Source organism: Pteropus alecto, unplaced genomic scaffold, assembly GCF_000325575.1.
Source record: "Pteropus alecto unplaced genomic scaffold, ASM32557v1 scaffold22, whole genome shotgun sequence".
Lineage (NCBI taxonomy): Eukaryota > Metazoa > Chordata > Mammalia > Chiroptera > Pteropodidae > Pteropus > Pteropus alecto.
This window is the reverse complement of record NW_006434839.1, coordinates 693,964-704,945: the sequence shown is the minus strand read 5'-3', so window position 1 is coordinate 704,945 and position 10,982 is coordinate 693,964. Positions and strand designations below refer to the sequence as shown.

General features: G+C 52.0%; 1 protein-coding gene and 1 long non-coding RNA gene across 2 annotated transcripts in view; both read left to right on the top strand.

The window, feature by feature from the left end:
- LOC102898423 (T-cell receptor beta-2 chain C region) overlaps window positions 1–5,841 on the top strand; it is a 17,222-nt gene extending 11,381 nt beyond the window's left edge. The window contains exons 7-8 of the mRNA XM_015588283.1: window positions 3,288–3,290; window positions 5,786–5,841. Coding sequence (XP_015443769.1) covers window positions 3,288–3,290; window positions 5,786–5,841 — 59 coding nt within the window. The remainder of the gene's footprint in view (window positions 1–3,287; window positions 3,291–5,785) is intronic.
- On the top strand, window positions 8–676 carry LOC107195577. Its single transcript, XR_001516766.1, has 2 exons — window positions 8–176; window positions 447–676. It is a non-coding gene; the product is annotated as an uncharacterized LOC107195577 (long non-coding RNA).
- Window positions 5,842–10,982: the final 5,141 nt, after the last annotated feature.

The window sequence follows — 10,982 nt, the reverse complement described above, 5'->3', positions numbered from 1 at the left end:
GGGGTGGTTGGGAGCCAGAGATTCCTGCTCCCAGGTACATAAGTACGTTCTCTCCCTCCCCATCAACAGAGTCCTACCAGCAAGGGCTCCTGTCTGCCACCATCCTGTATGAGATCCTGCTGGGGAAGGCCACGCTGTACGCGGTGCTGGTCAGCGCCCTGGTGCTGATGGCCATGGTAAGGAGGCCGGCAGGTTGGAGGGAGAAGGTGGAACATCACATGTGGGATATGGGGGATCTCAGAGCCTGCCTCAGCTTATCCTTTCATCTCGAGGAATTCGAAAGGGACCAGCAGCCTGGGGAGAAAGTGCAAAGATCATTACCAAATGCAGCATCGGAGGATGGGGAGAATCAAACAGCTCTCCCCTAAATCAGGCCCAGAGTCGGCCCCCTCTAACCTACTCCTGCTTGTGGCCCCTGGGACCCTGACCATGTCCTTCTTCTGCAGGTCAAGAGGAAGGATTCCTGAGACCGGCTGCAGAAGTGCCTTCTGAGTCATTGCTAACCCACAGGTTCTCCCTCACGTGCTTCCCATCTGCGCTCCCGGAGAGCAATTCTCTCTCCACCTCCCATCTCCTTCCATCATGATATGTGTCCCTTTCTTTCTGCTGCCCTGCGGACCGAGGACCTCAACCCTGAATCTGAAGTAGACAAAAACAATAAAAGTGTCACACTTGACCTTGCGTCTCAGGAGTGTCTGTGGCGTTAAGCCCTTCACAGACCTGCCTTCCGATTTGGGGAAAACTCCACCCCTCATGCCGACGTGGTGACCGACCCTCCTCGCTGACCAGTGCTGCTTCCTCCTGTTCATCCTGATAGCCAGTGGACCCCGTGGTCCACACCCAGGCACTCCAGGCCCACGTGTGTAGCTGGGCTCTTGAAAACCTGCATGAAGATGAGCATAGGTGGACCATAACCTGCCCTGCAGCACAGGACCAAGGACAGGGCAGACTTCCGGGTTAGAATGCCCTGTCATCTCTCAATTCCAGATTTCAAGTTTTATTATCACGCCTTTAGGTTTTATCTGTCAATTCTCAACACCTCTATCCTATCTCCTTTGGGGATCTGGGCATAAGATTCAGTTCTACTCTGCACATCCTGAAGAAGGCACAGAGTTGAAAATACCCATATGTGAGGCCTGAAGATTTCCCAGAGGCAGGGCACGTGGGGTCAGGCCCTAGGGGAGGAATGGAGAGAGCAGCGGGGTCCAGGGGGGCTGAGGTGTTACATCCATGTCGCCTTTCACACAGGCATCTCCACTCGATGGGCTGCAGGCCAGGCTGCAGCAAATGCAGCGTGCTGAGCGCCTTCACGCAAGTAGAGAGGGTCGCCATGCGCAGGTCGGCCCTGCGTGCGGGCTCCTTTCGCTGTGTAGACACTGCCCTGTGGGGGAAGGGGTGCAGTTAGGGAAAAGAAGGCACAGACGAGTGAGAGAGGCCACGGGCAGTTCCCCGAGGCAGAATCTCAGGGGCGACAAGGCAGCCTCAGAGCTGAGAAAAGGTGGGGAAATGGAGCCCCTCCAGACTTGGGGCTGAGTGCTGGCACCTGTGTTGTCCCAGTTAACCCCCAGGACATCCGCCCCTAGCAGCAGGTAGAGTCTCCCTGGTTTACAGGTGAAAAGGCCGCCGTTCGTAGACCCACTGACTGTCAAGCTGTGAAACCCTGGCCCATTCTTCGGAAGACAGCAATTCAGGGAGCCTTTCCGAGTGGCAGTCGGGGTCACGTGAGTGTCACAGGAGGACCCCGGAGCAGCTGCTCCCAGACTCTGGTGCAGAACCCACAGTAAGGGCGTCAAGAGACCTTGAGTCCTGAGTGTATTTGTTTCCCAGCTCGGTTGTAAAGAAAAAGCACAGACTTGATGGTTTAAAACCAAATGCATTCTCTCACCGTTCTGGAGACCAGAAGTTCAAAATCAAGGTGTTAGCAGGGCTAGTTCCCTTCTGAAGCTCCAGGGGGGAATCCTTGCTTCCCGTTGGCTCCTGGCGATCCTGGCCTTGCGACGGACTCACCCCCACCCCCGTCTTCACTTCACCTTCTTTCTTCCTCGCGTCTCTGTGTCCGAGTTTCTCTCTCCTTTTCTCCACCAAGACAGGAGTCATTGAATTTAGGACACACCCTAAATTCGGAAGGAATTTCATCCTGAGATACTTAACGTTTACATCTGCAAATAACTTATTTACAAATTAGGTCTCATTCTGAGGTTCTGGGTGGGCATGAATGTAGAGTAGAAGCTATTTGTCCACCACACTGAGTATCCAGGAACCGGAAATGAGGGGGTCGTCTGGACCGGTTCACACGGGGCAGGAGAGGATGTGGCCAGAGAAATCATCACATATCTGGAACTTCCCGATTGCTGTAATTATCTCTAGATTTCTCTAACTGCAGCCCGATGGGTGTGTTGTTGTTGTTGTTGTTGTTGTTATTGCTGTTGTTTGTTTTCGTAATGGCTAAAAATGTCCCAAAACAAAGGAGACAGAGTGCTGGCCGTGATCAGCACCCACAAAAGCAGCATCTCCCATTCTTTAGATATGTGTGGTGGCCCCTCACACGGCTGGGATGGGGAGATGAGCAGCTGAAGGGATAGCAAATGCTTCAGAGAGAACAGGGTGTCAGGTGGGCAAGAGGGAGTGGACTGGGACAGAGGTGTCAGGGGACAGGTGTTGGGGGATGGGGTGCTGGGGACGGATGTTGAGGGACAGGGGTTCGTGTGAGCAGAGCAGTGAGGAGAGCAGAAGCAGGGCAGAGCTCAAGGTGGAGGAGGGGCAGGCAGGGTTACCCCACAGAAGAAACGTGGGGTTTGTGGGCTTGGTGATTATTATCTTTGGGCTGCTGAAAGTAGAGACATTAGCAGGTGGGAGGATGTGGGAGGAGCGCCGGTCGGCACCTGGGGTCTGCCAAGGTGAGGAAGGAAGGAATGTCCTCTGGAGGATGAATGACTCCCTGCAGGCAGCACAGTCCAGATGGAGATGGCACAAACTCCATCTGGACCCCACTGGATCCAGCGAGGGCCCCACTTCCCCAATGTTTACAGCCATTTCCTTGTCTCTCAGACGGCACTGCCCCCCAACATCCAGCTCACAGGCACTGGGAAGTTAGTCTCTTCTGCCTCTGCCTCTTTCTCTAGAATCTAAATGGATCCTTCTGGACCAATTCTGAGCATCCCGTCCACTCTGTCTCAGGCGAAACTGAGCGAAGATGGGTTAGATGTAGGGAGATCATATTTATTGTGTGAATGGGGGGTACCTTTGAGAGTGAACATGGGGTGCTGGGACAAGAGGAGTAAATCGAGATTGTCCCCACAAGCGGGGACACACGGCCACTCCAGTTACAGGGGCCCTGAGGCGGTTTCTGGGTCCAGAAGTATTTCTGGAATGAAAGGTGCCAGAGCGATTCCTCATCGACTTGGGCCTGTCGAGCTGTTCCAATCTCAAGGCTGATCTAAGCTTCACCCCACTGAGGAAATCTGTAAGCAGAATGCAGTCCAGGGGCAAACTTCGCAAGTGACGCCCCGTGCAGGGGCAAAGCATGCTTATTGACTGAAGGCGCTTAGAAGCCAAGCGTCTCTAGAAGAACGCCTGGGGTCCCCCAAGTTCTCACCATTCCACGGGGCACAGCTGGACTCACCATGGGGAGCACCCCGGGGGAGAAACTTCAACCCTATGGCCTTTAGAGATTTATTAGAAACTAGGAGGAAGAAGAAGGCATCCCACTGGTCATGTAATAATGGGAATGTCCCGTGGGGAAAATGGGATTCCTGTCTGGAGGAGCTAGTCAAGTCACGGTCACTTGCCCAGGAGAAGAATTTCCCTATCAGTCCAGTACCCACTAGAGACCTGTCGCCCTTCCTTTTGCACGGCTCATGGCCAGGCTACATAAGGTTGGACAGTGGGATGCGGGTAGAGGAGGTCGGAACCATCCAGAGACAAAGACTTTTTCTCTCTTAACTAAGTGATTAGAGAAGAGTGAGGGAAAGAAAAAGAGATTTTGGAACAAGAGAGCTTGGAATAAGAGCGATGGATCCTGGCAGATACTAATATCTCTATTTCCTGCCCTGATGCATTTTTCCCACTTTTTTTCTCCCCTAGTGACACAGAGAGGAGCAGCCTGAGTGACCTCAGCCCCTAACAGTCGGTGCGACACATAGCCCCAAATGTCCCATATCGGAGAAACTTTGTGAGGTCGATCTTAGAGATGCCTGTGGGACTGGAGAACGGGTATTTGAGACTTCTTTTGAAGCTATATGCATACAACAAAAACATGCAAAAACCTGGATGTATTACATTTAGGGGTGTCATGGGACGCTACTGGAGATCACAGAACGGCGAAAAACACCAGGCCAGCTCTTAGCGTTGTCACTGACCTATGGATGAATTTGTCACCTGCAGCCTCATTGATCTCTCCTTAGATTTCCATCACCAAGTTCCCTTTGCCACGCTCTTGGAAATTACCCAATGCCTGTGTAAGAAGAATCACGGTGTAGAAGGCCCCCTAGCAGGGACGACAATATTAATGACAATTCATTCTCATGACTTGTGGCAGATTCCCACAGGTTCCAGAAAGGTGATTTTTGAAGGCCCTAACACCCCGTCGTATAAGATGTCATCCATCCTGTCTGGGCCCCAAACACAAAGCATTCTCTGCCTTGCTCTAGGGTTAGACACCCTCCCCTCCCATCTCGAGGACTCCCTTTCCTGGTGCTATGTTCGTGGATCTGCATTCCCTAGGTTCTTAACACATCCTACCTGGCTGCCTCTTCTTAAGATTTACTGTGACAGCGTCAGGTCGTGCCCTGACAGACGACGTATTCTCCGCTCACCACGGCCCCCCATCACACCCCCAACTATTTCCTTTCTCCTCCGTCTCCATCCTATGTCTTTTCTGCTGTTGCACTTGGATTCCTGGAAAGCTTCCTGGGGAAGATGGGTCCGGAGATGAGTGAATGGGTCTGGACGTCAGCAAGAAGGGCCTGAGAAGGAGCCCACGGCTGTGACTCTTTCCACAGAAATGTCATCGGCAACGTCTCACCTGCCCAGGCTGTCCTCTCCGAGTGTGAGGGGTGGTTTGACAGGGAGGCTGCATTCCGGGGTTTCCCGTGGACCCAGTGACCTGCCACATCCTGACCAGAGTTGCCAACACAGGAAGTGTCATTGAAAATAGTGACTTGATGGTGATCCTGGGCGTGACCCCTCTTGCCCAAGTTCTAGTCCACTTCACCAATGACATCTTGGCCCTCGACACCCCCATGCCCATGATGGGGCTTGATCTTGACTGGATCTTGGATTCATAGATACTCTGGATGGTAAACAAGCATAAGTTGCAGGGTCTTGAGTCCCCACCCCACCCCCACGAGTTATACTTGACCTGTCCTGGGACAGGCAGCTCTTGACTTGTCTGGGTAGGCCATTTCATCACTGGACAGATCTAGAATTTTGTCCTAATTGGATATTCATAAAACTCTTTGTGTTCCCCTCATTGGTCATAATTACACTCCTATGAGAGCCCTTCTTGAGACAGCTAGCATGGCCACCTCCAGCCAAGAGCCCACAAATCTCTGAGAGACAGAATCAGCAGATGCTTCAAAAGCTTGGGTTTGTGGAATGGGAAAAGCCTGCGTTAGCTAGGTGAGAATATTATAACAAAGAACAGGGACCTTAAAGCCAAAGAGACCCAAGTTCAAGGCTTAGATCTGCCCCTTAACAGCTATGTGACCCTGGGCAACTGACCACCTCCCAAGTGACTCAGCTTTCCTTCCTAGAAAAGGCTTCATCACAATCCTGACTTCTTGAGGTGGCTTCATCTCATCCGTGTCACAAACACACAAAGCTGCTACACAGCATCAATAAATATCGGCTGCTATTAAAATAATTTGTATTCGCCTCAAGACATTGTTCCGGGCTAAACACATCTGGTTCTTCCTGTCTCCTGTGGCACAGTTTTGAGCACTTCCTGCTCTCCTCAGCCCAGCTACTCTCTTCGAAAAACATCTACGTTTGTTTTTACCCTCGTACTGTTGTTCTCTGTCCACAGCTGCCAGGCCCTGGGCCACACGTTTGCCTCCTCTGGGCTTCTGCAGCCTCCTCTGTGACGTGAGATTGGGAAAGTGACTTCTATGGAATCTTCTAGCCGTGCTCTTTCGGATTCAGTGATTCAGCTTCTGCAGGCCTCCAATCCCCAGGAGGGAGGCGATGGGGGACGGGAGTGGGGGGTGGGGGGAATGTAAGCTCTTCCCAGACGCAAACCATTCACACCTGTGACAGCCCGGGGGTATGAGGGGGACAGCACTGACCCCAATTCCACAGTTAACAAGAGGCACCTGGAGTCCTGACACCAGTTCCCTGGCCCTGCTCCAGGAAGGAGGTCCTGGGCTATGAATGAGGAGATGAAAATTTTGCATAAAGAAGAGTGGCCTTGACTCAAAGGCCAGGAAGTCAGGCTCTGCGTGTTGGGGTCTTTCGGGAGACGACTGGGGAAGGGATGGGGGTGTCTGAGCCCAATGCTGGCTACCAGGCTGTTTATCTCTGAGCAACATCAGCATGAGGAATAACAGCCACCCACCTGCCCCTAGCGCCATCTCGGGGACTCACAACAGGATGTGGTTTGACATTTAGCAGGTCTCGCTTTTGGGGCGCCTGTGAAAGGCCCTCCCCCCCGCCACCCACCTTCTGAGCACCACGAGGACCACATCACCACATCCTGCCCCAGCCTCCTCCAGCGCTGCTCTTTCTACCTGGGCTTCTGGTGGAAACAGAACGACAGAGGGGAGGGGAGAGGGGGATCTGGGCGCCTCAGCTCCACGTGCAGACGCCCCCACCCCCCGCCACTTGACTGCTACACCTGCTGGAAGTCACACCCAAGACCCGAGGCTGCAGCGGGACCTTGGAGAGAGCGAAGAATGAAACACAGCTGCAGTAACTGCTCTGACCCCATTGGGGTCTCTTCTGGCCCCACATCACTCAGCCAACTCCCTCCTCCCACCCGCCCCCTCCCTCGACACTCGCCCTCCCACTTCCTTCCACTCAGCTAATGAGAGATGCGGATGAGTCACAGAAAAGGAAGCCCCAGATAATCAACGGACTGAAAAACGGACAGCCCCTGGAAGTCTGAGCAATGTCTGTGTGCCGTGCTGCCTGGGTGTCTCTGAACGTCACCCCCACTGCTAAGGCCTGTGAGGTCCATGTGCGGGATGAGTTCTGTGCCACCTGGGTAAGAGAAGGAGGGACACAAAATGCAGGAGAGAATGACAAACCAGGGAGTCGGGATGCGCCGAAGGAGGGAGCAGTTAGCAAAACACACAACAGGCCAAGTCTGCTTTCCAGCAGCTCAAAAGCCATAGCACACTCAGCCCAAAGCTTCTCGATCCCTGCAAAATTATGAAGCAGCCCAATTTCAGTGTCGCCAGCTTCCTAGCCATGGGCGTTTCCATCTTCCTCCAGCTGTCCAGAGGCCCCAGGGTTTTCCCCTGTGAATCCCATGAGAGGCTGAGATCCAGGCCAGACGACGCGAAGGAAGTTACCTGGCCGCCAGCATGTGGCCCTGGACCGCATGCGTGGGACCAGTCTTTTGGGCACACCTACAAAGTCCAAGTCAAGAACCCGGTCCCGTAAGCTCTCCTACAATAGGGGCAGCGTCATCTGCTCAGAGGGGCCAGAGAGACCGAAGAATCCCGGCCAGGGACAGCGTATCTGAGCAGCATCTGCCGTCCTGAGCTCCTTTCATTTGTCATCCTAAGTGACGAGGATTGTAGCTTTCTGAGTCCTGGACACCGTGGAAAGCGGTGTGGGAACAGGACTCTGTACCCAGACAAGAGGAGGAGATTAACGTGTCTTCATGAGCTTAGGTGGCTTTAAGCCCCCCCTTAACTGGTCTCTCCCTCCCTGTTCATGGCCTCCTGTCTCTCTGCCGCCCTGTGTCATGACCACCGTCTTGTTCTCTCACCGCTTTTCTGGAACTTGCGTTATTTGCTGAGACCTCCACCTTTCCACTCAAACCGACTCTCCTGAGATTGTCACGTTCTTATCTAAATACTAGTCCACCCCGCCCCCCGCCAAAAAACTAAACTTTGCTAAAATTCTATCTCCTTCGTGAAGTTACCCAGAACTTCTCTGAGCTTCTTACAAGAATGAAAACTCTGTTTTCGCTCTGCTACGAACTCCACTGGAACTGTAGTGATGCACGGGCCCGTCTCGTGTTAAGAAGGATTCTGAGGCCGCATAAGGCCCCAAAAGAAAAGACCGGTGACTGATATCTGAGCGAGCACAACAGACGGTACAACTTTCATGGGTTTGCCGTGCAAGTATATTTACTATGTAGTTTAATGTTTAATCTAAAATAAAATAAAAAAGAAGAAGTCTTTCTTTTGGGTCATAATCAAAGTATCGTGTAAACGTAAAGAAAAGAATAAGGTCTATCTGTGGAAAATCAGACCCTAGAATAGGTCTTTCTAACATTAACACCATCTCATTTAATACGCTTCCCAGTCCAGTAAGGGAAGTTTGACAGGTGGAGAAAAATCAAGCCTAGAGAGATTAGATAATTTGCCCAAGGTCATAACGATGTGTAAAAGGTAGACTCGAAAACCACGTGCCTTAAAAATATAGACGGTGTCAAAATCAGTGGTCACCAGGGTTTCCAGGGAAAGGGTAGTTAGTAGACGAAGCCCAAAGGGGACTGGGGACAGTGACATCATTCTGCGTGACGTTGAAATGGGGAGGATGGGATATGATGTATTTGTCAAAAACCATGAACACGTACAAACAAAGTGAACCTAATGTAAACCACGGACTTTAGTTCGGAATAATAGTAACAAACATAGCACACCAACGAGAACTTTCTCTATTATCTGCTCAATGTTTATGTTAATCTAAAACTTTATGTTAAATCTAAAACTATTAAATGGGTTGTAAATGCATCTTCACGTTTGTGGTCATAGCACTGCTGATCGACTTAGTAAATAACAATTTTCACACTCACACACAAAAAGCAAACCAATTGTCTTGATTAAACCAGGCTGTGACCATGCCCGGCACCAACTCGAATGTACTTCACTTTTTAAAATCCCTGTGTCGGGTCCCAGTGCCTAGCACATATGAGCTACTTAATACGCAGATGACCTTGAAGGTGCAGTAGGAGACACCTGGGCACTATTAAATACAGTCTTGATCACTTTGTGTCTCTGTCTCAGACTTTCTACTACGTTGTAAACGATACTGAAAATAAACACGTCTGAATCGTCCCAGATGAAGTGATGCCGGAAACAGTATTTTAAATCTTCTTGTGCCCCCTCGTGGAGCAGAAGGGACATGAAGACGGAAAACCTTTTAAAGAATAAAGAGGATGAGGGATTGAGAGATGAGGACGGAAGTTCTGTTGCCAAGGTAACCGTGGCATCGCTACCCAGCCACCTCCAAAAGCTTTCTCCTCGCCTTCATTCCCATCAAAGTAATTTCTCTTTTTTAGGGTTTTACCGTTGTACAGGCATGCCCTCTCTCTTTCCCAACTCTTTGATCACCATCTGCTTCTCCGCTCCCTCTTTTGCTACAGAAGAAGGGATGAGAAACAGTAGAATGAGAATTTTAAAAAAAAATTAAAATAAAATGCCCAACAATCATCGAAATCCCTAAGTGCATGTTTCTGATACTAACGGAGCCACACTTCTGCCCTACGTGAGGACAATCCACCAAACACCTCGCTGGGTGAGGACCACTAACCAGTTAAGTCACCTGAGTGGGCATCCTCCTGTCTGCTCACCCGTCCACCAACATACCTCATCCGGTCTCAGGTGTATGCCGCCTCCCTCACCCGTCTGTGCGCAAACCCGCTCCCCAGGGTAGACTGCCAGGAAGTGGGGAGAAGGACACATTGCGAGGGCTGCAGGATGACAGTCTAGGACTAGACATCCACGCATCGGGAACGTGACTGTGCGTCCACGATTCACAGGTCTGCACGTGTAAATCGTTCTTTTGGAGAACCTGGCTTGATTCGGTTGCTCTCGCCTTGGCTGGCAAATACCCAGTGACACACACACTCCGCCCAGTCCCCGAGTGAGGGCTCCCGGGGAGGGCGGTGAGGACTCAGGAGAGGGCGGGTTTTTGCACAGATGTCTGCCCCACCCCGTTCAGTGTGAGACTCCAGGCACAGAGGTAGAAGCCGGAGTCGCTGAGGAGGAGCTTCTTGGAACTCAGAATGAAAAGGCCATCCTGGGGCCTGGAGGCCGTTAAGTTTTGGGGTGCATCAGACTTTGTCTGGTTAACACTGTAGGAGTAGAAGAGCAGCTGGAGGGCCCCTCCCAAGGCCTGCCGGTACCAATATAGGTTGGGGTTCGATGTCCCCTTCACAGTGCATTCCAGAGAGAGTGGGCTGCCAACAACCTGCACCTTTGTAGGTGGCCACTGGCGGATGGTCTGAGCTCTGACACCTGTGGGGAGGGTGAAAGGCCATTTAGAGCAACGAACCCAGCCCAGCTCGCCTTCCACCCAGACAGAGGGGAGGCTCAAGGCCTTCCATGGCCCAAGCATAAGGGAGGGATCAATCACAGGGAGTACATTGGGAGGGCCGAGGGTGCAGGGGTTCGCTGGGCCAGGGAGACCCAGAGAGCACACCCCTTCTTAAGGAACAGAGGAAACCAAGACCCAGCACACAGGGCACTAAGACTAAAGTCCCACGTTTATTCCAGACAAGGGAAGGAATGCACTAAAGAGAGTCAAACACAGCAGCTCAGGCCCTCGATTCACGGGGTTGGGGGAGGGGAGCACCCACCTAAGAAAGTGCCCAGGAGAAGGGCAAGGAGAGAGCAGAGCATGGTTCGAGCCAGACTTCAGTTGAACTAGCAGAGGCAGACACCACTTCGTCTGGGCCAGACAGGTGGCCAGGCCCCTCCCTCCAGGAGATCTGCTGCCACAGAGGAGAGCAATCATTTCCCCTCAAGCTGGGGAGGAAATGAGGCTGATCTTTTCTTAAAAGCTTGATGAATCAGCCCCAACCTCCC